General features: G+C 47.6%; 1 protein-coding gene and 1 long non-coding RNA gene across 8 annotated transcripts; one reads left to right on the forward strand and one right to left on the reverse strand.

Moving 5' to 3' along the window:
* Positions 1–15,658, forward strand: SPRY1 (sprouty RTK signaling antagonist 1). Of its 7 annotated transcripts, none has more exons than XM_033060441.2 (3): positions 1–164; positions 8,328–8,410; positions 13,356–15,658. In XM_033060441.2, exon 3 carries the CDS (start codon positions 13,411–13,413, stop codon positions 14,371–14,373), a length of 963 nt encoding a protein of 320 aa, XP_032916332.1. In that variant the 5' UTR covers positions 1–164; positions 8,328–8,410; positions 13,356–13,410; the 3' UTR covers positions 14,374–15,658. The 7 variants fall into 7 exon arrangements, with proteins under 7 accessions (XP_032916332.1, XP_032916327.1, XP_032916334.1 ...); XM_033060442.1 differs by lacking the exon at positions 1–164 and adding an exon at positions 592–606; XM_033060438.1 differs by lacking the exons at positions 1–164; positions 8,328–8,410 and adding exons at positions 9,434–9,520; positions 10,100–10,641.
* A 7,123-nt stretch (positions 15,659–22,781) lies between these two features.
* LOC116996599 lies at positions 22,782–26,656 on the reverse strand. Its single transcript, XR_004417964.1, has 3 exons — positions 26,285–26,656; positions 23,762–23,935; positions 22,782–22,854 (listed from the first exon to the last, which is right to left on the reverse strand). It is a non-coding gene; the product is annotated as an uncharacterized LOC116996599 (long non-coding RNA).
* Between the last annotated feature and the right edge of the window lie 357 nt (positions 26,657–27,013).

A 27,013-nucleotide genomic window follows, 5' to 3' on the forward strand; every position in this document is an offset into this window, starting at 1 on the left:
CAAGTGCCCTGATAACACAATTGGCTGCATACAGCTTTGTTAGGCCCCTTCCTGCACTGGCTGGCTGGGGAGACTTTAAGAGAAGATGTTGGGAGAGCTATTCTTTACCTACTTGGCTGTTGGGGAGCTGAATTTTGGGATCATTTTGTCTGCTGGATGAGGAGGTAAGAGCTGGCTTTGGAGCACATGAAGCCCTTACTGATTAAGGACAGCAAGGGGAGGGTGGGAGAGGGGATAGATGGAGAAAATTATTGAAAATAAACATGTGAATTAGAAAAATTACCCTGGAATTCATCACTGACTGATTTTTATGGAAAGGTGTGGGGGTTAGTGGAGTTGGAAGGAGACAGAAAGTGGGAATACTGATTCTAATCAGAGTAGGGGCTGATTTGTGTTATTTTGATGCTGATTTAGGTGAGCTGAAGGAGGGCTGCAGTCACTCTGGCCCTGTGGTAGGAAGTGTCTCACTGCTAAGCACAAAGTGGAGTCTGGCTTTGACCTCATTAACCCTATCAGCACTGGAGTAGCAGGTGTGTTTCTGGAGCTTGGCTCTTTAGACACTTGAGGTGCATAGAAAGTGGCAGAGATTACTTTGGACCAAAAAAGGTAAGACAAAAATCTTCTAAATTTTTCAGAAATGTAGGGTCCAGTAATGGTATCAAGAGAAAGGAGGTGAATCCTGCCCCTTTTCTCAATGAGAAGAGGGAAAGTTGAGGGAATAAAAATCTGAGGAGAAGTGAGGAGGAAAAGAAATTAGTAGAAATCATGTGTGAAAAATTTCCTCCTTTCCTCTGTCTGCTCATTGTTTATTTCTAAACTCCACAAGAAAAACAAAGATATGGAGAAGAAGGAAGACCCACAGTAACAGGAAGAGCATCTTGGAGATGGCTTTGCACAAAGGTGGGCTTTATATCTTGCAGTCAGTTCTGTTAGGATGTGACTTAGCCCAATTTTTTGAGAATACTCAATATCCTTAATAAGTGCCCTGTGATTTTAAAGTGGATTTATCCTGCTGGATTGTCTTGGGAGGAAGGGTCACAGCTGCAGAAGTTGAGCCCAAGCTGTGCAGACTACTTTGAGACTTCTGATTTAAAAATAGGATTTCGAAGTAAAGTTCTTTGTTAGCTCTAAAATTCCCCTGTTCCATCAATTAAGGACCCCCCCCCAACATGACTTTGATAGTAGAGTGTATGTGGAAGGAAAATAATGGTTGTTGTGACTTGCTGAGCCCCTCCAGTTGTAACACACTTGTCCTGTCTTAAGTGAGGGCTGGAAACAAAGCTCACATCACAACCTCAGGTTTTTAATCTCTGCAGAATATAATGAACTATTTTGAAAGGGTGGTTGGAGGGTTAAGCTAGGAAGGACAAACTGGTAGTGTAATAACATCTATATTAAAAATAAAAAAAAACCCCAACCAACACAGATGTAATGTATTATATAATCTCTGTTAAACTTGCTCTGGGAAACCCTCCAAGAGCCAGTGTCAGTCTCCATTTTGTACAAGTCTGTACATAACCTTTGTAAGAATTTGTGTGAAGTTGGGTGGGGAAACAGAGAAACAAAAAGTTAGAACAGAATGTAGCCTGGCCAAAGCCTTTGTGCAGCAGTGCATTCTCAGTGAGGACAGAGGGAGGTTTGCTCCTTCCTGGCCCTTCCCCAAGCCACCCCCTCAGCACAGGTGCTATCAGCCTCTGTTAGTTGCTTACAGATACAGCAATTAATTTAATGACTGCTAATAAGTAATGTATATATAGTAAAAGATATGAGCCATGCCACAGGGCTGTTTGTTTTCCAGGAGCTTGGTCACTGCCTGTCTCACCGTAGCTGGTGTTCATTTACCTCCCAGCAGAGAATAACTTGGGACAAAGTGCTTTCACGCATGGTGTTTGGGTACAGGGGAAGAGCTGCTGAAAATAGTGATGAATCCTCTTGTGAAATGTGAAAGAAGCTTACTACACTTTTCTGACAAAACATCAATCCAACTATATCTATCTACTCCTGCTGAGCTCTTATCAACTTCTGTCCTTTCCACCTTCCTCCTTCCCTGGATCTGCTATCCTAGTCAGCTCTTCTTGTGACACCTTTGGAAGCCATCTCTCTTAGCAGAGGCATTGTTGTGCTGCTTCCTTCCCATTCCCTGCCAGGGAAGATTGTTTTCCTCTACACAATTCAGCAGAGCAGCACTGGTGCTGAAAATATTGATGATGTGGAGGTGATTTGGAACATGGCAAGTTTCCTCAAACAAACAAGTAAAGCAGTTACATTCATGGGCTTTGGCTGAGCTATCCTGTCACGAAATACACTGGGAAAATATTTTTTTCAGGCTTTTTTCATTTTAGTCTGAAACCTAAGTTTAAAACAGAGGTGATGGACCAGCTGTCTCCTGTCTAAGCTACCTTTAACAGGAACAGTAGAGCTGGTTTAGCTGTTCCTCAAGGAGCAAACAGGGAATAAGTCCCATTTACTACATCTCACATTAACTTTGCATCTTTATAAACACAAACTAGGATACATATGGGTATCTAAAACCTAACAGCATGTGGAAAGAGGGGTGTGATTTAGAAAATGCATGCCTTGGAAGTTCTGGGCATCTCAGCTTGGTTTTCTTGACATGGTCCTCCTTTCAACCCCTCTTTTCTTTGCCCAGCGAGGTCTAACAGTAGGAATTGTCCCTTCCTGTCTTAGAAAGAACTCTGAGCAAATGATTCTTTCTGGGTCTTCCTAAGAAGTGCTGAGCACTTTTACTTTATAGCAATTGGCACCCTGGAAAATTAAGTCTGCAGGAGCTAATGAGTCTACAGGAGTGTTTGTAATTGACTCAAAGTTGTTGTTTTTTCATGTGGCAAGTTTAAAAAAAAAACAGCAGATGGTTTTGAAAGGTAATTCTTGACATCAGTCCAGCTCCAAAAATGTTGTTTTCCATTTACTTCCCATGTTTCACACTGATGGTGTGTGATGAAATCCGAGTAGTGCTACTGCTGAGCTGCTGTGCTCTTGCTGGCTTGTGGTGAGAGATCTTTTCCATGTCTTTTCAACCATGAAAGAGTAAAAGAAAGGTGTGGTGTTGGTTTGTTTGTTTTTCCCCCTGTACAATACCTGCAGCAAAGACTCAGAATATGGTAAAATATATTGAATACTGGATCTTAGGTGCATAAAGTTTTGAATTTTCTGGAAATGGGACATTTGGAGGAGGATTAGAAAAGTCATGTTGGTTTGCCATGAGAACAGAGTGGTGTATAGGTTCTAACAGATCAGTGTTTAGCTTTTGATAACTGCCCTCTTCAGAGCTGAAATCCAGCCAGGTGGTGACAGCTATTTCACTCCTCTGAGAGGTATGGACATAAATAATAGCTGAGCAATTGACCTCAATATCTGCTGGAGCTGAAGATGACCTTTCTCGAATACTCTGAGCTCTCTGTCTGGCCTTCCATGTAGAAAAGATTAGAACCCACTAGGGAATTGTTGTCAGGGATTTTTTTTTCTTTTATTTAATAAACAGGATGGAGAATTGTTGCAAACACTGAATTCAGCCAGGCAATGATATCCACAGTTCTAAGCGAATATAAAATGTGTTTTCTGTTTTTCAACTGGGCAAACTTGGCGTTCTTATCTTTATTCAGATGCTTCTTTTAGGCTGGGTTATACTGCTGAAAATCTATGGAAAGCTTGCTGTAGGCAATCCCTCCTTTGGGAATGCTTTTGTATTGCAGTGCTGCTCCAAGAAATGTCACCTTGCAGCAGCATCACTGCAGTGTTTTGGAAGGTTAGTGGGCAGGCTAATTTAGGAGGAAATTCCATTTTCTGCATAAATTTCAAAACTACTGAACTTGGGGGGCAATAGAGATAGGGCGCTGACTCAGCTTTGAGATACTTTAAACAGGGTATGTTTCAGTAATAAATACTGTCTTTGTACATGGGAATTCTTTGGCTTCTCAGGAACAGCCTGTTTAATTGATCAGGGAAAAAACAAGAATCACAGGAGTGGCTTCATAATAGAGTCATGGAGGGGATCTAAAAGAGGGACCACCTCCCCAACACACACAAGCACAGTTTCTGGTGTCACAGCCTCCCTGTGTTGTGTGTGTCTGTACATGTCCTCCTGGGTGGGAGCCAGCAGGAGAGGCAGTGCAAGCTTTCCCCATGGCTTGTGTGGAACCAGAGCAGCCTGTCTCCCACCCTAATGGAAATTAGGGGGGGTTTTCATCAGCAATGTGACAGTATGTGCAGGGGCATGTGTGTTTTCTGTTCTTCACTGTCAAGGGTTTTCCCAGTCCTTTTTGGTGGGAGAAATCTGACCTTTTTAACCCAAAGGCTCTTGAGGGATAACATTTTTTACACTGTCTCCAAAATACCAAAGTCTCCTGACTTCCTCAATCTCAGAGGGAACCAAGGTTAACTTTGATTTCCTCAGAAACAGAATCTGGCCCTTGACACTGAATATTCCTTGGCAGGTCATTGTTACTTCAGAGCAAAATTCCAATATGTGCCTGGCAAGCTATTCTAGAGTACAACAAACCATGTCAAACATGCAGGGGGTGTCTTGGCACTTTATACTTGAATTTCCAACTGCAGAATCTGTCAGAGTAAGACCCAGAAAATGAGAAAAGGATGAAAAAATATAGGTTAATAGCAAATTATATTTTATCCTTCTCTTGTTGGGATCTGGCAAACTGGCATCACTGTTGTCTTGTGGATTTGTGGTAAGAGGTTTATCTTTTCAGCCATAAAAAAGAAAGGTGTGGAGCTGTTTATTTGGGTTTTGCCCTGAGAAGTTAAATTCTGTAAATATTGAAGTGGATGATGCTGCAGCCAGAAATCTGTGTGGTTCCTGTGGCATGTTCCTTTTTCTGTAGCCAGTCTGTGGTGGGAAAGCAGTGACAACTTCTGAGCTATCTGAGAACTGGCTCTCTGGATACACGCTTTCTTAGCACCATTTGGTACCACACAAGTGTATGAAGGCTCAGAGGCAGAAGTTGCCATGAGAAAAAATTTGCCTGTTCCAAACTTCTCTTCAAGAGATGCATGGAATAACTTTCTCCCTGTTTGCATTTGCCTGTTAAAATCTCTCTGAAATGCCTTTTGATGGTACAGCAGAACCAAGAACGTGATGGACGTGAAGCTACTGCTTCCCCACAGAAGCTGCTGCAGCCACGGAGGGAACCTAAACTTTGGTTGTTGACACACTGTTCTGGAGAGCAACAAGAGAGATTGTGTTCATTAGGCCAACCCCATCATTCTTGCTAAAAGCAGGCTCAGGTTTCCATGTATATTTTCAAATCAAATTAGAAACGCTGCTCCTGAGACCTCCTTCAGCTGACAGTGACGAATTGCACAACCTGATAAACAGGAGGCATTCCTGGAGCTGTGCTAACCGAGTCACCACAAGTGCTTAGATAATAAAAACATGCACAGAGCCATGTATTTAAATTAGCAGAGAGCTTCTCCTCTTTCCCCAGTAAAGCAGCCCACTCCTGGGAAGCAGCTACTGCTCCAGTAGAAATGGGAAAGGTTTGTGTCTGTGCGAGGAATTGTGTCTCAGTGGGTTGGGAAAAGCAGTTTGCTCAGTGCTAGGACAGGAGACAAAGACTTGTCAATAATTTATGGTAGATGACAGTAAGTCATTATCGGTATTTGGCAATAATGACCATTTTCCTTTTTCACAAAGCTGTTTATACAGGCAGATGAAGTCATATTAGCTAAAATAGTTAACAATTAATACCAAGTAAGGAAGATAGGGTCAGTAGCTTAGCAGAACATCTTGTGCACATACAGGCAACCCATGTAGCAGCTACACATGAAGGCTACAGAGGCAGTTCTCCAAGGAAGATTAAACTTGATGAGAAAACAGTAACTATGGATACCTGAAGGAGAGGTGTAAAGGCACCAGTTGCCTGTATGTCAAAGGAGTGGTGGAAAATGAAGAGACTTGCAGTGGCCTACCCCTAGGAGAGTGAAGTTTTGCCTGTGGTTATCCAAGGAAAATACTGGTTTCTTTGATACATTGCAGGAGATAGGGAAGAGAGTTCTCAGACTCTCAACCTATTTTACAGGCCTTGGCATTTTCTTTCTGTTTAATTTGTGCTGAATTTGGGCACAGACCAAACCCCTCTCTCCGTAGCATTTCCCCGGTGCTTTGATTGCACATTCAAATGTTCATGAGGCAGGTTCACTTCGAGGTTCGTCCCTTTGTTCTTGGAGGTTTGCCTGGCTGCTGCCTTTTACCTTCTCCTCTGCCTCTAAGAAGAGCTGATGTTATCTCCTGAAGTGAAAACTCTAGGTTCTATTTGTAACTGAGGATTTCCTGTGTGCCTTTCCCCAGCCCGCACAGTGACGGCAAGAGGCAGCGTTGCATGGGCTGTGCGTCTTCAGAGAGCTTTGAGAACAGCCCCTGCACAGGAGCTGAAGAAATCCCCAGGCACCCGTGCCTTTGATCTCAGATAAAGGTCAACCTGTCTGGTAGAAAGTGTGATGGGAAACGCTACCACATCAGCCTTTGCTTTCTCTTCCTTACCCTGAAGTGATTCACTGTACGTGGCAAGGTGCCTTCACTACGGCACCCGTGGTGTTTGGCTCTTGGGAGAGGCTTTACTCATCTCATGCACCAGCCTAAGCCAGGCCCAGCAAGATTTCATGCTGAGAAAGTGCCCACAGTACTTGTTATTGCAGCAGTGTTCCATAGCTGTTGTTGGATTTTGTTGGTGATTTTGTTGGTTTGTTGGAGAGTTTTTAAATGATAGAATCATTTAGGTTGGGAGAAAACCTTTAAGGTCATTGAGTACAGCCATTAACCCAGGTTGCTAAGTCACCACTAGACCAGTCCTTAAGTGCCATATGTACACATCTTTTAAATCCCTCCAGGACTAGTGACTCAGCCAGCTCTCTGGGCAACCTGTTCCAGTGCCTTCAGTGAAGAAATTTTTCCTGATACCCAATCTAAATCTCCACTGGTGCAACTTGAGGCCATTTCCTCTTGCCTTGTAGTGTATATAGGCCTAGTGGTGTGTTAAAAAATTTGTTATGCTGGTCTTGTCCCAACAAGCACTGAGAGTTTCTGAGACTGTTCAAGCACTGACAACTACAAAGTTCCACCTGACACAAACTCAAAGTTGCTGACACACAAAGCTTTGGGGAGCTGCAGGTTCCATTCGGTTTTCCCGATGCCACCTCTGCAAGATCATCTCTGGTGGGGGAACAACCTGACTTACACATGCTGCCACAACAATTTGGTTCATGATTTTGTTATCAATACTAATGGAGGGGGGTGTTTAGTTGCCTTTGTATTCCTCTGTAACCTTAGAAATTGCAGCTGTGAAGATTGGTTATGAAGTGACAAATAACTTGCATAAAGGGAAACACTTTCCCTGCTGAGTCTCCTCAAGGTGATGTTGGGGCTGAGTGCATGAGATCTGCACCTTAGCAAGGGCTAAGAGATGCTACTTAGGGAGAAATAGAATAATATTCCCAGGTGGGATGCACCATGGAAATATTTGTTACTGATAGTGGGAGGGTCACAGTTTATCCAGTGCATCTTTACAAAGGTCAGTTAAATCACCTAGAGATAAAAGTCGCTTCTAGATGTAGATTAGGAGGAAAACCAAACAAAAAGCTAAGGATGGATTGTGCTTTTTGTCCTGTCCAATGCACCTTTTGGTACTCAGGCTGCCATGAGGGAGAAGCAGCATCTGACTGCAGAAGGTGGGGATTATCTCTGGTAGCTGATCTTCAGAGTGAAGGTGGACATGGATTGGATCACTGCTCTTGGCCATCGTTCAGTCTCTTGAACTCCATTCTGGCAGGTTTTTCTGAAGGGTTTACTTCAGGCATAGAGGGCTGGTCTCTACTCACTTGGTGTTAGCTGGGCTACCTCTAGATGATGGTTTGGAGATAGAAAATAACTTGGTTGCATTAAGTTCCTGCCTGTGCATCAATCCTCAAATCAAGGCCATGCCAGGATGTAGCCATGAGTACCAGTTCATTCTGCAGAATGTACCTCTCCTTTTTCTAGTCAGAACTTCTCACTGCTATAATTTCCAGGAATAATCTAGTGAGATGGACTTCTGTGAGGTGCAGGAATGTTTGCTTGAGCCTGTGGAGAGCCTTTGGATATCGCTGAAGGGTTTTCCCTTCTTTCAGTGAAGTATTAATTCAGGTGCCAGATGATAGTGAATACCTGCCAGTACTGCTGGTTATTTGACTGACCCATTTAAGCCCAGTATTATGTTTCTAAAATCAAGCTCTTACTCTTGGCATAGATTTTTTAAGGTGGTACTGGCTTTAGAGATGTGAAAGGAGAGGTGTTGAGGTGTTTTTTTGGTCTATCCTAGGAAAAATGCATATGGACTTGTGTGAGAAGAGAGCCCTGCTTACCTCCAAGATGAACTTGCATCACTAAGACTACTCTGCAGGGATATTTATTATTATTGTTATTTTCTTAGTTGTTTTGGTTCTTCACTTGGATTTTTTGTTAATTTGAACTGATTGTGTTAGTATGTTTCAGATAAACTTAAGGCTGAGTGGTATTTAGCCAAGTACTGGAAGTCTCAACTATTCCAGTACTTTACGTGTTGTTATAAAATAATTATTAGAATTTTGATGTGCTTTATATCACTTTCCATTGTTCTTTTGGTGGCCTGTTAAAATACTCCACTCACTGAGAAAAACCAAACCCAAAATCTTACATCAAAGGTAGTATCTGGCCATAAAACGACTGGCTTGGAAAGCATCCCTGTATCTCTTTGGCGCTATGGCAGAGATGCAGTGGTGGCCTTTGGGTGGGACCTTGCCGAGCCAGGGCTGGAAAGGCAGGAGAGAGAGAGCCGGGTCAATAACCCGTATCAGCTCTGGTGCTGCAGTGCCAGCCGTAAAACGGTGGGAAGAGCCGTTTCCTATCTCATGGCAGGGTGACACAAGGCAATGCTTCTGTCGGGTCCTTCTGCCTCTGCAATAGGCTGAAAGAAGCAGAAAATATCTTGTGAGTCTAAACGAAGGGCTGCTCCACCTGGCTTGAAGGGCGCTGACGGTAAAACACAGACAAGAATCTCTCTGTAACGCTGTCAGAGGAGCGTGGCAGAGCTTCAGCCCTTCAGCAGAGCGCAGACGGGGGCAGCGAGTGCGGAGCGGGCAGCTCCGGGCTCCGCCGGGCCGAGCCCCCGGGGCGCTCCCTCTGCCGGCGGGGCCGGGAGGAGCCGCGGCTGCGGGACAGCGCGGGGCCGGGGCTGGAGAGGGGCAGGTCCTCCCTCCCTCCTTCCCTCCCTCCCTCCTTCCTTCCCCGGCGGTGCCCGCGCGGGAGCGGCTCCCGGCGGGAGGGCGGGGAATCCACGCCGGGATTTCGGAGGCACACTGACATCAGGGGGGCGCGGCCGGCGGCGGGCGGGGGCTGCGCGCTGAAAGGCGGCGAGGCGCGGCCCGAGTCACTCCGGAACGGCGGCGGGGCAGCGCGGAGCGGCTGCCGGCACTGCCCGGGCTGGATCCGCGCCGCCAATGTGCCGCGGGAGGCGGGCGCTCACCCCGGCCCTAGGTAAGCCCGGGCGGCGCTCGCCGCGCCGCACACCCCCCTCCCGCCGGGTCAGGTGCGGGCGGGCGGCCGGGGCTCCCCGCGCCGCGCTGGGGGCGGCCGCGCTGCGAGGCGTGCGGGAGGTGCGGGCGAGCCGCGCTCGCTGCTCCGCGGGGCAGCGGGCGGGAGAGCCGGGGCTCGGCTCCCCGGGCCGGCAGCGCTGAGCTGGGCGCGATTCGCTGCTCGCAGAGAAGCTCCGGGTCGGTACTCGCCCGTCCCACCCGGCGCGGGGTGTGCGGCGCGTCGGAGCTTTGCGCGACCCTCTCGAGCCTGCGGAGACCTCGGTACCGGACTGCGGCGTGCGGGGCCGCCTCTCCCCGCCGCGTCCTGCCCCTGCCCCGAGCCTGTCACTCGGCCCCCGGCAGCGACAGCCAGCACATGGCTGTGTGCAGGGAGCTCGCAGGGCCATTGCATTGCGCTGCCTCTGGCTTCGTTCGCAGTTCGCTGAGCTCTGCCTGGAGAGCCAGAGCCGCTTCGTGATTGCTTTAAAAAGAGAATTAAAAAAACCGAAAAAAAACCACCCCACCAAATCTTTCGCACCAGAGGTTGTGGTTGCACTTTGCCAGACGGGACTTGCGGTAAGGACCATGCGGTGAAGCCGAGCGCCGGAGCGGGACCGCAGCCCTGCACACTGCGATCGCAAAGGGAAATAACAAACAGCCGGAGCAGGAGCCGCGCACCCGCCGCCTCTTCCCGAAGACCTGCATCGCAACAACCCCGCTGCCTGCCGCAGCCTGCAGCTGCCTGAGGCTCGATCCAGACGCTCCGCTTTGCAGGAAGAGCTGGATTTGCTCCCCGTCGCCTCCGGACCGAGAGAGCTGCGGCCGAAGGAGAGCGCCGCTTTCCCGGGCGGCCCGGGCCGCTGCATGCTGCCCCCCGGGAGAGGGGAGCTGCGGTGGGCAGCAGAGCGGGGCTTTTCTCCGCTGGCCCAGTAGGACGTGGAGAGCAGCGAGCGAGGGCTCTCCGGGGACAAGGAGCGCAGCCCGCCGGCCTTCCCTGCCCCAGGGGCCGGGAGAGCGAGGAGCAGGGGCCCGGGCGCCCCCCGCCCGCTGGATTTGCCGTTCCCGGTGGCTCCGTGCACATCAGTAAGTTGGGACCCGCCGTGCGCTCACAGCGGGGCCGGCGCTGCCGCAGCGAGCAGGTGCCGCGGAGCGCTGCGGCGCCCGCCCGGCGAGGGGCGGCCCCGACCACCCTCCCACCGCCGCCCTCCCGGAATGGAGGCACCCGGCTGCTGAGGGAAGGCTTGCTGGGGACCGTGGCCGGCTGTGATCGAGGAGAACGTCAAAAACATCCCCCTAATGCTCCTCGGAGGTGGGGGCCGGAGGGGCTGAGGCGGGGGGTGCGGAGCCGCAGCGCGGGGATCCCCCGGGGCTAAGCGGCCGCTCGGCTGCCGCTTTGAGCGCCAGGTAATCCGCCCTCCCGAGGCAGCGCCGGGCTGAGATCTGCCTTCCCCTGAGGAGGAGAGAGAGAGGGAGAGAAAAAAAAAAAAAAAAAAAAGCCTATGTTTTCATTCATAACTTTTTTTTCTTCCCCTTTTCCCCTCCTCTTCCTTCCTCTCCGTCAGCGCCGCGATCCGCTCCGCTCCGCTCGGGGCGCAGAGGGCGCCGCGCCGCCGCCGCCCGCCCGAGGCTGCGGGGAGCGGGGCGGAGCGGGGCGGGACGGGGGGGCTGGCGGCGTGTCCGAGCGGGTGTGGAGAAGGGGAGGGAAGCGGGATCCCACCCCCGAGGTGCGGGGAGGGAGAACAGCCCCGGGTGCAGAACCGTGAGGGCTCTCGCCGCCTGCGCCGTACGTTGTTTTATTATTTTGTTTTACTCATTTTTATTTTATTGTCCGGGGGGGAAGCAGTTTACGAGCGATCTGCGCGGGGGTGGAGGTGGCTGGTTCAACTCTCGCCCCGGTCTGCAGCTGGGCTTGTCAGTCTGCGCCGCGTTGATGTTGCACTTTCCCCCCAAAGATGGCACTGGATGTCTTTCGCATTTTCTTGGGATATTGTTTTTCATCCCCTAGGGAGCCCAGCTCCTGACTGGTACAGCTGTAAATCTTTCCCTTTTCGCATTCATTCACCCTTGGTCTGTTGTGGATTTGTATTCAGTGCTCGTGAAGAAGGCGGCTCATTGAGTGGGGTAGGAGGAAATCCTTTGCTGGAAGGTGGTGAGGCACTGGCACAGGAAAAAAACTGTGAATGCCCCATCCCTGGAAGTGTCCAAGGCCAGGTCGGATGGAGCTCTGAGCCACCTGGTCTAGTGGAAGGTGTCCATGGCCAGGGGCTTTGGGGCTGCACAGTCTTTTAGGTCCCTTCCAGCCAAGCCATTCTGTGATTCTATTCTGTGAATTACAAGTGAGAGTGTTTGGTTTTCTGTTTAATCTGGTGACCACAAAGCCCACACAGGTGATGTTGGATGTAAAATGAAATCTTTGACTACTGCATGAGGACAAAGACTTCATGTCACGGCAGAAGCTGTCACTTTCTGCCCGTGGTAACTGCTGCTAGAAAAATCCTTTCCTCTTCTTGTTCTTTCTGTGCTCCCACACCACAGTGCCTTTTTCTCTCTGGAGTGCAGAACAGCTCCATGCTGGCTGTGGTCTGGGTGGGCAAGACACTTTCTGAGGATTATTGGGTGAGTTTTCGAAATGCTTGGTAGCACTTACCTTTCTCTGCTTTCAGGTAAACACTTATGGCATCTCGGAGGGGAGTGAAAAGGGACTTTTCCTTTGGCTGGCAGTAAAGAAAAGCAGTTTGTTGTCTTGGTTCCCTGCATAAATGTGGCACTTAGATACTCAGCCACGTTTTTGTGTAGGTGCAGAACTGTCAATGCAGTTTTCTCAGTGTTGCAATCTTCATGTGTCTAGCTAGACAGGATGGAAATGGATGGAAACGTGTAACATCTCTACTATTTGGAAGATAAATGAGCAGATGTTCTGTGTATTTGAGAAGCTTTTAATCTGTCTTGTGAAAATGGATTTGTTCTTTGTGTTTTGAGGTTGTTGTTGAGGGGTTTTTATCTGCTTTTAACATTCTTATGAATCCTCAGGTACTTTTTGACACCTAGTTCATCTAAGCCTTTTCTACCCCATTTTTCTTTCATACTCCAGCCTGTGGTTAGGAAATACTTGAAAGCAGGTTGTTTGCACCCTTGCTTTAATTTTATAAAGGAGCATATTAGATGTGTAGGCTGAGTTACTTTCTCACAGAAAATGTCTTGGCCACTTGACAGCGCTTAGTTCAGGACTCTGTAATGCACATACGTCACTTTAAGAGGGAGACTTTCCAAATGCACTAGGAAGCACATCTGTGGAGCTTTCTGATGCTGCAGATTCAGGCAGAAGAGTGAGAATTGGGCTCGTTCCTCACTCTGCCATGAATGTAGTGGTGTTCTTGGCTGTTTCCAGCTCGGTGTCAGGGGCATTCGGAATTGCTGTTGCTAGAGACAGATGTTGAGTTCAGTAGCAAGGGAGAGGCACTTCCCATGGCTTGCCAAGTAAGCATACAAGTTAATACTGGATTTTTATTTTTTTAATTTTTTTTTTTAAATGGCATGGGGTCTCCTTTGCATTCCTCATCTATGATGCCATAGCCAGACTCTCCCCATTACTGGACTTTGGCCAGATCCTCAGCACTGCTGTAATCCCCTGCTGAAAGTGATCGGTACCAGGTGGCTGGGGCAGTTTGGGCTCTGCCAGATCATTTCTGTTTCCATAAAGTATCCCGTGCTTTATCCCTCCGCTGCCCTTGATCTCGCGTGTGTATATGTACACAAGCAGTGTTTATTTACACCTTCTGTCTCCTTCCTTATTTCAGGATTTCAGATGCATGCCAGGTTCCTGCTGAATGCCAGCAGCAGAGATCACTACAGATGGAGCCCCAAAGTCAGCACGGCAGCGGCGGCTCCCTGGTGGTGATTCAGCAGCCCTCCCTGGACAGCCGGCAGCGCTTGGACTATGACAGGGACAGCCAGCCCACGACCATCTTGTCACTGGACCAGATCAAGGCCATCAGGGGCAGCAACGAATACACCGAGGGGCCGTCGGTGGTGAAGAAATCGGGTCCGCGGACGGCGCCGAGGCAGGAGAAGCACGAGAGGACTCACGAGATTCTACCAATTAATGTGAATAATAACTACGAGCACAGGCCCGGCCACGCGGGGCACGCGGCACATCAGCATAACGCCAGGGCTCCCGTCCTGAGCCGCTCCACCAGCACGGGCAGCGCGGCCAGCTCCGGCAGCAACAGCAGCGCCTCCTCGGAGCAAGGGCTGCTGGGGCGCTCGCCGCCCTCCCGGCCGGGCTCCGGCCACAGATCCGAGCGGACAATCCGGGCGCAGCCCAAGCAGTCGGCCCTGATCGTGGACGATCTGAAGGGGCCTTTGAAAGAGGACTTGACGCAGCACAAGTTCATCTGCGAGCAGTGCGGGAAGTGCAAGTGCGGGGAGTGCACGGCGCCGCGGGCCCTGCCCTCCTGCCTGGCCTGCAACCGGCAGTGCCTGTGCTCGGCCGAGAGCATGGTGGAGTACGGCACCTGCATGTGCCTGGTCAAAGGGATCTTCTACCACTGTTCCAACGACGATGAAGGGGACTCGTACGCGGATAATCCCTGCTCCTGCTCCCAGTCACACTGCTGTTCTAGGTACCTGTGCATGGGAGCCATGTCCTTGTTCCTGCCTTGCTTGCTCTGCTACCCTCCGGCCAAAGGATGCCTAAAACTCTGCCGGGGGTGCTACGACCGCGTCAATCGTCCGGGCTGCCGGTGCAAGAACTCCAACACGGTCTATTGTAAACTGGAGAGCTGCCCCTCCCGGGGTCAGGGCAAGCCCTCATGATTTTGGGAGGGAGGTTTACTTCCTCCAACTTCAGTTTTTCAGGTTGTAGCTGACTTTTTTTTTTTTTCCTCTCCCCCCATCTTTTCTTCTTCCCACCCCCCCACCTCCTCTCCCATTTTGGGAGGACTGTTTCTTTCCATTCCTTTCTGTCTGCCCAACTTCAGACACATGAGTTCTTCCCCTTGCATCTTTGCTCTCCTCCTCCTACTGACTTGGCTGAGTGTGGAGCGTTTCACGCAGTCGCTGCTGCTCTTTGGTAAGTGTGGACCTGGGATCTGCACCTGCCGCTCGCTCGGGCAGGGTCTCTGAGTTTGTAACTGAACCACTCCTGAAAGAGACAGTGAGGGCTCACTGGGCTCTTGAAGCTTCTTGCTCTGTGAATATCTTCCCAAAGATGATTTTTTTTTTTGTTGTTCTCAGCAAGTTATGGGTTTTTTTCCTCCTTAACCTCCTGGGTGCCAAGGAAGAATAACTTTCCTGAGTGAGGTGGATTGTGAAGTAACTTTTTGTGTGTTCTTTCTGGAGAGGGATGTAAAATAAAGGCTTCACCAAATGAAAGGCCTGACTCTTCTATAAGCAGCCTGCTTCTTTTTGCATCTTTTTTTCCCCCCACCTCTCTTTTTGTCTTTTGGAACATTCTCAGACCTGAGAATTGCCCTGCCTCTTTTTTTTTTTTTTCTTTTACATTTTCAATGTAACTTCAGTTATTGCTACACCATGTAGATCTTCACATTGGAGACATTGTGGCTGCAACATACTCATTTGTTTCTTTTGCTGTCCAGTCTTTGAAGGATATTGCTCACTCCACCCTCCTAATCCCGTTTTTATAGTCTGTCAGTATCAGTTGATATTAAAGTTGGTGGTGTTCATATATCCAAACAGCCTTCAGGTGTCATTGAGTCACCTAAATGTTCTTGAATCCTTCAAGTCTCTTGTGATCCTTTGGCTTAGTGAGTGTAGCTCTGCTCTGTACTTTATAATTTTATTCTGTCCCTGTTTTATTGCCTTAGCCACAAATTGTGGTCCTTTTTTGTATATTTTATGTATAAAACACAAAGTTGAATCCCAACTATTTTTAAGACAAAAGTCTGTTAAAACTTTTTTTATTGTAAAGAATATTTATTATGTGAATCTCTATTATTTTATGATATTTATTGCAAAAGACTTCGAAAATGTACTCATGTCTGAATATAACAAAATATCAATACTTAACGAAATAAGGATGACACGAAGAAAGTACATATGTTAACTATAATGCAGAAAATATATTAATTAATGAAAACGCCTCTGGAGTTCTTTTGTTACAACCACAGGTTGTGAGCTATGTGTGTGTATTGCTGGGCTGTTCCTCCTGCAGGGCTGTCAGGTGGCAAATAACCTCCTATTGATGCTTCAAAGCCACTAGTCTGTGCTCTAGTTTAGTTTACCTAATTTAAACTTTAAGCCAACTATATATCAAATAAGGGATGTTTAATACAATTGAATCTGTGTTGTGCTTAACAGTGCCAAGAAATGGAGGCTCTATTTATTTACCAAAGCATTTGGAAATACAGTTGTGGAGGAGGAAACCACAACTTCCAAGTTGGTTTTTTTTCTTCCTTAAGGAATACCACATTAACATGCAAAGCCATTTAAAAATTTTCTATATAGAACTTTCTGGCTAGTTAAATTGTGCAGCAGCTGAAGAAATTAATCTTCCCAGCTTGATTCTAAATAAAAAGCTTGGAGGCAGGATGAAAAATAGTGATTGTGTTGCTGTAGTTTAGTAGCTTTGAAATCTGGGAATGTGTGTGTTTGGGCCTATGTCTATGACTTATTTGATTCTTTTCCCATACATTTTCCAATGTCAACTGAATCTTCTGTCTTTAAATTAAAGGCTCTTAAGGGTGACCTAAGTGTCACAGCTACTTGTGGCCATTTAACACACATTCAACAGAAAAAGCTTTTCATTAAGAGTGAATGGGGAGACCTCTTTCTTTTCCTCATTTGGGTCAAGGTTACATCACAATTCTCCTGAACTTTAAAAGTTTTAAATGGATGCAGTTTCACATAGTGTTCAGAGTAAGTGGTTCTAGAGAAACTCCACTTCAGAACAGAGCAATGACTTGACAAATGTGTCATATCTTGCTCTTTTTTGAAGTCCTGCTGCTTTGAATTGCCATATTCAAGCTGCTCTGACTCTCAGCACAGTGATGATTTGTATAAGCTGGTCTTTTGGTAGTTCATTCCATCCCAGCTGATGCAGTGTCGTGGGGCAGAGCTGAGTGAAGAGCTGCTTTTTTATTGAACAGCACAGGTGGCCCCTGACAGGTACAAAGTGGAGTCATCCTCTGAGCACACCCAGGAATGCTTTGCAGGATGGTGCTGCTCCTCTGTGTGACAGAAGTGACGGGCTGGGGGGCTCGTGGGGCAGCAATGGATGCACACAGATCCTGCTTTCCAAGATTTCCCAAGAGGAAGCAAAGCCAGGAGAGGAATTGTGCTGAGGAGCAGGGACTTGCGCTCCTTCGCTCTCACCGCGCGTCTCTGTGAGCGACAGCTGCAAGCGGCCCCGCGGACACAATGGAGGCCTTGTCCGGCGCTGGCCGGAGATGTCCACTGTAACTGCGCGCTGACACCCGGGAACACGGAGCCAACTGCCTCCACAGCTGCATCCCAGCCAGCTCCCTGCTCAGGGCTTTGCTCCAAGGGTGCTGCTTCTGCCTCCCCAAGGAAAGCCTTGCCCTCTCAACCTCTGTCTTTTTTTTCAGCTGGGGGTTGGGTTGGTTCCTAGCCAAAGAGAAGAGATCCCAGAGGACCCACGTGTTCTCCATCCTTTAATGATTGTCTTCCATCAGGAGCTATGTCGTGGCACCGTTTCAGATCTCTTTTTTAAAACAAAAGCTATGCTCTAGTTAGTCATACTAATGCTCCCTTTGCTAACCAGATTTTGGGAATAACTTGAGGTTGCAGCGACTCTGGAGAAAAAAAATTACTTGGACCTACACAGCAAAGAGAAGAAAACAGTTCCTTGCAGTCTTCCATGGTTTTCTAATTGCCAGGTAGAACAGGTAGTGTTAGAAAAATGAGAATAATGTGTTTTTCTCTTGGGTTAGATGGTGTATGCTTTGTATTTATCATACAAATACATCTGAGCTCACTTCTGAGTACTCTGGAATGTAAGGTCATTGCCACTGTGCCATGGAAATGACTGGGGATTCATTCAGGCAGCTGCATTCTGTGGTGTAGAACCACTCAGGGTTTGTGAGAGCACATGAATGTCTTTCCAGCTGACAGCTGGGTGGAGTGAAGCTGTGAAGCCTCCAGAGACAGACACAGGTTACTTTAAACATGCCCCAAGTGCTCAGCCACTGTGTCTGTTCTACTTTCCACAGTGGAATGTGGAAGGATGCTGTGTTCTGTTGGAAGGGGGTTTGCTGAGGGGGTTTCTAGCAGTTAGAGCACTGAAGTGCACATTTCAGCCTTCAACCCCAAATTTATCAGGGGGCTGTTTGAGGTTACTCCTCCATGTCTGCAGAGCACCAGGCTGTTGAGATATTCAGAGCCTGTTGCAATGTGGCTCATAAAAATTACATTTTTTTCCCTGATATTTCTGAGATCTTGTTTAGAGAAGCCAAGAGAACGCTGTGTAAAATGATGGTGTAATTAGGCAGTAAGTTCAGCTGACCTACTGACCTAATTGCATGGGTGGGTGATGGATTTGGCTGAGGCTGCCATCTGGTTCCAGCAGCAGAGGCCTCAGATGTGTAAGGTCTGGGTTGAAGGAGAAAGGGAATTCTTGCTTTGCTTAATGTCTTGAAACTTGTGATAAGAGATGAGTTTAGGAAACAGTAATTTAGCAATAAAGACAATGGGTAGATAAAAGTTTCCATGTTCTGTGCTGGAGGAATCCATGTCTGGGATGAGAATTTGCCCTTAGAATTGGGGTGTTTCTCCAAAGACAGCTCCATTGCACCAATGCTGGGGTGGCTGAGGGTGTTATTTGAGGGGGGGTAATGCCTAACAAATGAAAAGGACTTGCTCTTGTTTATGGATCCATATCATAAGGACAGGTGGGAGAGGATTAGCTCCTCTGTCTGTGATAAAGCAAATCTGTTAAGAGGGATTAAAGGGGCTAGATGAAGTGTTTTAATGGATATATATGAAGTAATAGATTTTTGTCCTGGAGGAATGTTCAGGACTCAGTGATACTTCTGCATTTCTTGTTCTGCTAAAATTACCTCCAAATTCTAAGGAATCCTGGTTAATTGTTGGCTTTCTTCCAGCTGGAGCATTTGTGTCAGTCATGGTGGTGCTTAAAAAAACCTGGAATAAAATTCTGTTCTGCTGTCACCCAGCTGGATTTACACAGCACATGGGGCTGCACAGGTCCTGTTCAGATGACCCTTCATTTAGAGGCAGTTTGCTTTTAGGGCAGCTCTTAACCATTTGTAGCTCTTTGCTGTGGTTGTGTTTCACCTTCCTGGGGCTGGTGGAAGGAGCCAAGGCATGGCTTTTCCCCTTGGCATTAGTTACCAGCCATGTGGAGCCCGTGGTAAGGGGCTTTCTGCTCACTGGAGGGATCTGCTCAAAAACCTTGTGATCTCCAGTGATATTTGCAGCTTGGTTTATATTTGTCATAAACACTGCAGGGTTGGTTTTCCCCGGAGCTGCCATTCCCACTCCTCCTGGTAAAGGTGTCTTAGATACTGCCTCATTTACTTACCAATAAATACAAATTCGGGTAAGTTTTCCTGCAAAACACACATGGCTTGGCTTTTTAGTTTAAGTATATATGGTGAGACACTACTTCCTAATGAATAACTTTTGATTTTAGCATCAAAAAAGAACCAGAAATTCACGTGGATTTTTCAATATTCCTGATATGTGCATGGGGCAGTATTATAAGAGAAAAAGGATGCTTCCAGGAGAAACACATATTCCAAAATTAGCTGGAAGTGTGGCAGCGCTTTATTTTGGAGCAGAGAAACATCCATCTGGTCAGTCCTTGGAGAAAGGTGTGCCTGATAGCCGTGGCTCTGGCCTTGTAAGCACGCCCTGTTTTGTGAACCTTTGTCTGCACGTTGGGTGCCCCGACCTGAAAACAAACATCCTGCAGAACACGATGTCAGGAGGCACAAACAGCCTGACAGAGGCTCTGCCCCCAGGGGCTGAACCCCATTGTGTTTGTGCAAGAAGGAGCACAATGGGACATCCTGCCTGACCCCGCAGGGTCGCTGCCGGAGTATGAGCGCGTTTATTCCATGGAATATTTCTCTGAATGGAGCTGATGGATTTACACCAGTGAATGAGCTGGCCAGGCAACAGTGCTTGCGCTGCCTTGGGAATGCCCATGCTCATAAATGTTAGGGTGTTCTTAGTTTGTGGGATAAAGTGACTGGGAGAAGCAGCTGGAGCTCCCTAAATGGGCTGAAATTACATAACTGATTAACTACTTAATGGCTATTTTAAATGAAACCTCCTGTTTTCTGGCACATGCTTCAATTTCCAAACCACCTGAGTGTTCTTGCAGTGCCAGGAGGATTCCTCTTCCACACTCCAAGCAGGGGGAAGAGATGAATTTACGTGACCTGGTGAAGGTTCTCCCCAAAGCTTCGTTTCTTGTGTGATGTCTGATTTGTTGTTTTTGGATCTGTGCACTTAGGAGTAGCACACTTCCAGATGAAAATGAATAAACTAGCTGCCTGAAAGGAAAGGGGAAGTGCTGGAGCTTTCCTCTACCCTGGGCATGGGGAGATTCCACAGCACCTTCTTTTTATACCAAAGTCTTACCTAAATCCAGTCTCACTTACCTGACCCCTTCTTTTTAGGGAGTAATTTTCCACTTGTTCATTTTTCTGTATGGCATGCAAAGTTCTTCTGGATGAAATGTGCTAGGATTACAGGAGCACCTGTGCTGTCACTGAGGCACTTTTTGATTTAATACATTTTTACATGTCCTGTATCTCATCCAATTCAAGGTGAGGATAAACCCGGTTAGTCAGGGTGGGACATACAGGACAGCTGGATGTCATTAATTTGTTTTGTTCCAAAATTCAACTCCAGGTGTGAACTTTGCCAAACTTTGGCTGTACCTGAGCTGTACCTGAGCTCGAATTTACTGAGCTGCCAAAAGTATGTGAGGAAACACTGTTGGAGTTGAAAGTGCACCAGCTCTGCTGTGTCAAAATAGCCAAAGGGTCTCTCTGGAGCAAGAAATAGAAGGTGCCATTCTGGAGTGTCCAGGCTTTCAAACCTGAAGTTCTAAGGCCTGTGTTCTTGTATGCCCACTGTCCATCCCTTGCCCTGTACTGGAGCAGGAGCACTTGAGTCATTCTGTGCAGAGGGATGGATGGATGGATGATGGATGGGAGGAAGAAAGGGAGGGAAAAACCCCATCCTGCTGGAAACTGTAGCACTTAGTGGAGAATCTATAAACCTTGCCATAGATGGGAGTGTGGTGGGTTAGAAGAATTGTTAATACTCTGGGAGGAAAATATATAATCCCAAGACAGGGATCAATTTGAAATGTTCTTGGTACAGTGCACTGTACAGTATGATCACCTGTAATCAACAGTTTCCACATTTATTAGTTTTGGGTTTGTTTTTTTAAATGGCAGCGGTGCCGACGTCTGGGTGTCAGCGTTTGGATATGTGGGAAACGAGGTAAGAGCCTAAATAATACATGTTACTTGCGGGGCTGCAAACTAGAGCCATATCCTATGGCCTTCTAATTAAAACTCTTTATTTCCACAGATTTATTCTGTGGGCCTTACTAAATAGATCAGCCTTGGGTTTCTAATGGTGACTACTTGAGGAGGAATGTCGCCTTTGTTCCCCTGAATGGTGGGGAGCAGATTACCGGGCTGCCAATTTCCTGCTGCCTTTCAGAGCTGCAATTTGAGCCCTATTTGCTCCTGGCTCTTGCACAATTGGAAACAATGGGTGGCTTCTTTCAGGTTTCACTTCAGAGCTCTTAGAAACTGGGGAAGTGGCAAAAGCCCTACTTTTTACAGGTAATTAACAATAGATAATGTTTGCTCTGCGTTCTCCTCCCCCCCCCCCCCTTTTTTTTTCTTTTTTTTTTTTTTTCCTTTCATTTATTTATTTTTTTTAAGAGGTGATAAAGGTAGAGGTACACTCGAGCTCCCAATACAGAACCCGCGCGGGCAGTTTTGTGGATGCAGTCCCGGCCACAACCCCGGGAAGGTGATGGTGTGGGTCAAACCTCCAGGCAAAGGCAGGGAAAGCCACAGCAGAGCTGCAGGGCTGGCAGCAGTGCTGAGGGCCCTGCTCCAATCAGCCCGGTGTGTGAGTGTTTGCTGGTGCGAACCTGCTCTTTGATTTAGGGCCCCTTTTTATTGTAGCCTCTATCTCCTTTATTAGGTGCACTCTTCTCATACCTTGTTGACGTTTATAGTTAAATGTTTTCTTGGGGATATTCCATTCTAGGAAACCACCTGTCCTGTAAAGTTTATCTTAAATACAGAAGCTTGTTTTACCACATAAAGATAGAAGTGGCTGTTGTTTCATCTTATCTTGCTAATGGAGGGCTGTGGAAGCCTACGAAGAAGATACAAAGACATGCTCTTGTAATGTTATTAAAATTTATCAAAAAATGGTTTGGGGCAGGTGGACAGTGTCTGGATTGGGATGCTCATGCCTCTCTTTGTTAGAGGTGCTCTCCTTCCTTACCTCTCTGCCTGAAGACACATCACTGTACTGTGGCTACTGGAACTGCAGATGTGGGTGCAGGGCTATGAACCAAAAATGGGGTGAATCCAGCAGCACCTGAGGAAATTCAGTCCCTGCACTCCATCCACGTGTTGCATTTGAATGTGTAACCAAAGTATTAAAAAATAAATGAAAACAAGAAACAGTTCTGCATTTCATGCCTGTGTTTCTGAGTTTCCCATGGGGATTGCAGAATTTAATTAGCTTTAACTGTGAGCATGACTTTTGCTTCTTGTTCTCGCCATCTGTAAGGCTTGGACTCAGTAAAATACTTCTGTTTCTGCTCCTTCATGTTGTAGCTGCCCCTCTTACTACTATGACTTCAGTGATATCTTTTAGGCTGTAAATCTTACCATAGAAACTATCCCAGAAGGAGAGAAGGATTGCAGAGTTGCAACATTTGGATGTATCTCTCCTCCAGAACGGGAGCAGATGGAAGGATGCCATGCCCTCTGTTGCTCATCTTCACTGAGCTCTGAAAAAGAGGAGGAAGAGATTCTGAGCAGAGGCTTGGAGCCAAGCTGTAAAACTGCCTCACTGGTAGGTTGGTTAGGGGATTCTGATGATTTTCCCCTTTTTCCAGTTACTGCAGATAATTTAGGAAGGTGGAGGAGACCTGAATGAACAAAGTACGTGCCCATCACCCTTCCCACCCGTGAGTCTGCAGCAGTGCTTCTGTGAGATGCCAACACAAAGGGTTTATCTCTCCTCCAGAACGGGAGCAGATGGAAGGATGCCATGCCCTCTGTTGCTCATCTTCACTGAGCTCTGAAAAAGAGGAGGAAGAGATTCTGAGCAGAGGCTTGGAGCCAAGCTGTAAAACTGCCTCACTGGTAGGTTGGTTAGGGGATTCTGATGATTTTCCCCTTTTTCCAGTTACTGCAGATAATTTAGGAAGGTGGAGGAGACCTGAATGAACAAAGTACGTGCCCATCACCCTTCCCACCCGTGAGTCTGCAGCAGTGCTTCTGTGAGATGCCAACACAAAGGGTTTATCTGGCTCTTCTGTGCTTATGGACAATGCAATTGTATAACACAATAAAGCAATAATGAAAATGTCTCCCATGACAGGAGCTGTATGATGGATAATCCTTTCCTCCTCCTGCATCCTGTGGGCACAGAGACACGTGGGGATATTTGCACATGCCCTCAGTGTACACCAAAGGTTTTCCCCTCCTGCCTCTTGGGCAGCCTGTTCTCTGTGTTAGCCCCACTTGCTCGTACGTGATGTTCTGCTGTGGAAGGTGATACCTCCCTCATGTTTTTCAGAGGATGTAAATTTGCCAAAACAAATGTCGGGGAGAGGAACGCCTGACAATCCTGTTTTGATTTTACGTAACCTTTACAATGCCCTGCCTGCAATGCCTCCCAGACAAGGAGGTGGTGTGCCTGAAACAGAGAATGGTTACAGCTCCTGATGACCTCACCCCATCTCCCCGTTTCAAACAAGGCGCTTTTTGATGGGTTACGAGACATGGCATCAGAGCTTTTGGTTTTGTGCCTGCAGCCATGGTGGGAAGCACCCCATGGAGCAAACCCACTCCATGGGTAGAAAGGGCAGCAGTGAGGCAGGAAAGGTGAGAGTGACAACAGCTACAAAGCAACAAAGGGGTTGGACAAGGTTCTACAGTAATACACCAGAGTCAGATTGGAAAATGGTCTCAGCAGGTCTCACCAGGATGTGTTTGTGAAGGGAATGTTTCAGGTGGAGGTGGCTCTGTCTCCATTGCCCTCCTACCCTGGAAAGGCAGGGATGGCCTGTAAAGCCAGATGGGATTTTTTGTCTAAGGAGTTTCAGCTTCAAGTTTCTGTGAAGCCTCAGCTCAGTCCAGCCATCCAGAGATGCTACCTGGCAAGGGAGAACAGGTGAAAGCACTGAGTCATCTGCAATCATTTCCTTAACAAAAGGACTCGTCCGTAGCCTGGGGGTTATATTCTTGTCTAGACTTAGGCAGGAAACCATTTGATTTACAACTGGATGTAAGGAATAGCGATTGCTTGCCTCATCTGCACAGTAGATTACTGGCATACATTTCCCTTAGGTTACAAACCTAAAGGATCCCACATCAGCAAGACATGGCTGTTGTTGGCTAAGCCGGTTAGGGTGGTGAGAACATGGCAGACCAATGCTACTGAGTCTGTGAATTCAGGGTAAAATGAAAAAAATCTGCTCAGAAAGCTCTGAGCAGCTCAGCTGGTGGCTAACTTCTTTCTGCCCCTTGAGAGCAGCTGGGGTGCTCCACAGAATTAGGAACTCCCCACAGCTGAGGGAGCCTTTGGTTATACAGAGGGGTATTAACCACACCTGCTCTTTTTGAGGCTGGACATAGCATGGTCTTGATCTCCTTTAGGTTGCCCTAAGACCTGCAGCCTTAAACCCAAGGGTTTGTGACAGGACTCCTTCATCCCTTCTGGAGCTCCGCTGGATTAGGTGAGTCTGTGCTAAGGGTACCAGCTAAAACTGGCCTGTGGTCTGTGCTCAAAGCTAACAGGGGCATCCTGTGAGAATTACAGAATCTGCTCCCAGCAAAATGCTGGGGTTGAGTCAGCCAGAGAGACCAAATGGAGGTTCTTACCAACTTAGTCTTTGTTGGGTGCCTAACTAGAGCTGAGCCTCCTGCAAGGACAGGGGCTTTGTCTGCCTTTTGTGATACAAATGGGGCATGTTTAAAACTCTGTTTGTGGCTGGGAGTGGGAAGCTGTTTGTTTGAGGGTATTAACTGTCTGATAGCATGCCTGGCCCTCATCGAGGTGGCCCCAGGAGCAGGGAAGCTTGGAAATGCCACTTGCAATTAAAACCTGTATTTTAAAGTGCAGTTCTGCTGCTTGTTCACGCTGAGAAGGGTTTCCTATCTTTCAGAGTCTTTTGGTCGCTGGGCTACACTTAATAGGATGAGATTTATTTTTTTTCCCCCCTTTCCCCCTTGAACCACAAAGCTGCCAAGCTATCCAAGAAAGAGGCTTGTAATTAATGCTAAGTGGAGTGGAAAGCAGGGTGGCTGCTCAGTGTAGGGCATGCTCTGGCCTCAAAGAATGCCAGCGGAGCTCTCAAACAACTGTGAGTCTCCAGGTTTTTAATCATGGTACGTGGGAGTAGGAGCTGCCCCCACTGCAGGGAAGCTGTTTGGCTCCGTTGTGGCTGGAATGTGAATGTTGTACTGCTGGGCCGTGGCAGCGTCCCTTTGGGTGGGTCTCTTTTGGGGCACTGCAGAAAAGGCTGGATTTGCTTCTCTTTAAAAGCTTTGTCTAAGTTCCTGCAGGTTGTGACCTTGCAGTTTGGGGTTGTGATCTTCCTGGTGATAACCTCATCATCTCGCCTTGGCCTGTCCCTAACGGGTTTGTCTCAGGGACACATTTTCTCAGCCATCCCCTCCTCCTTGCACACAGCTTTGTTGTTCCACTAAGTGGTTTCACTTTCTGAAGTGCTGAAAGTGGCTGTTAAAGCAGCAGCTGCCTTAACCTGAGGCTCACCTGCTTTACATTTGGGATTTTTTCCCCCCCACCTTCAAGCTGTTTTCCCACTGGGTATTGATGAGCAAGTGGAATGCAGTTTCCATGTCTGCTATATGGATTATAGACCTCACCCTGGGCAATAACAGGGCAAGGGTCTTTGCTCAGCTCTTGGAGAGACAGGGAATGTGGTGGGCAAGTCCTTTGCCTGTGCTTTTCCAACCACTTCTTGGTGTCTAAAAATCCTTAGAGAAAAATGCCTGTGACTGCCAAGAAACCCTTAGCTGAGTAAAGCTGACAACAGATCAGTACTGAGTGGCAAAAAAATAAATAAGGAACAGGAGGAGTGACACTGGGTTTTTTTAACCCACTTTATAGTAGGTCCATTTCAAATCTGTGGTTTTCCTTTTTGGCTTTGCGTCTCCAAACTGCATCCCACATTTCTGTGTCTGTTTGTGAGACTATAGCAGAAACTCTGGTGTCTTTGCACTGCCTTAGCTTGCAGAGCTGTAGAGAATAAATACCAGAGCTGTTGGCTTGGCCATTTGGTCACCTTGTTGTTGGTAGCAGGGTTTGGGGTTTTTTTGTTTTTTTTTTTTTTCCATTCTGTAACAAATACGCTGTGGCAGAGGACCTGCTGTGTAGGTTGTCAATTTAAACTTTTGCTTTGTGGGGGTTTTTTTTGGTGCTGTTTCCACCCCCCCCTTTAAAACAAAGCCCCTAAATTGTCAAGCTGTGACAGACTTACTCAGAATTCCCGAGTTTAGCTTCCTTTTTGAAGGTGCTGGTACAGAAAGCCGATGTATGGAATATTTTTCTCCTCCAGTGTCTGCGTGGGTCTCCCCCCAAGCCGCATGTCGGTGTTTCCCAGCTGCCCGGGTTTCTCATGCAGATGAGCCCTGCAAAACGGTTTCCTCCTGCACCCTGTTAGGACAAAGGCTCAGTTGTTGTTTTCTGTTGATAAACCGGACATTTAACTGCTTCGTTTCCCCCCTACTACAGCAGAATTAGTCGGGGGCTATTTGCTCAGGCCCCAATCCCTGGGATTGCTGGGACAATCGCTCAAGAGGTTCCGATTTAGAAACCAATGAATGTCAAGCTGAGCCTCTGAACTAAACTTTCTTTGAGATGAGCCAGAGTGACCTGCAGTGAGCTCTAAAGAAGAGTGCAATGACCCCCCCTCCCCTTCCCTTCCCGAAAGGAAAAATATTTCCCAGACCACTGGGAACCCTCCTGACTTCCTCTCCTGTGAATTCTGGATTAGAGTGATTTGCATGCTTAAAGTTAATTCACTGGTGAACGGAGGAGGTGTCTGGGCGCTTGAATAGATTGAGCTCCTCGCCGCCGAGTGCCAAAGGCCTCCGGTGCGAACCGCGGAGCGAGGGAAAGTGAGGACATGGAGGACAACTGCAGGGCCGAGGGGAGGGAGGAGGGACTGTACCATTTGTACTCAAGTGTTTGCAATTCTGCCCTCCCA

The sequence above is a fragment of the Catharus ustulatus genome, chromosome 5 (assembly GCF_009819885.2).
Source record: "Catharus ustulatus isolate bCatUst1 chromosome 5, bCatUst1.pri.v2, whole genome shotgun sequence".
Lineage (NCBI taxonomy): Eukaryota > Metazoa > Chordata > Aves > Passeriformes > Turdidae > Catharus > Catharus ustulatus.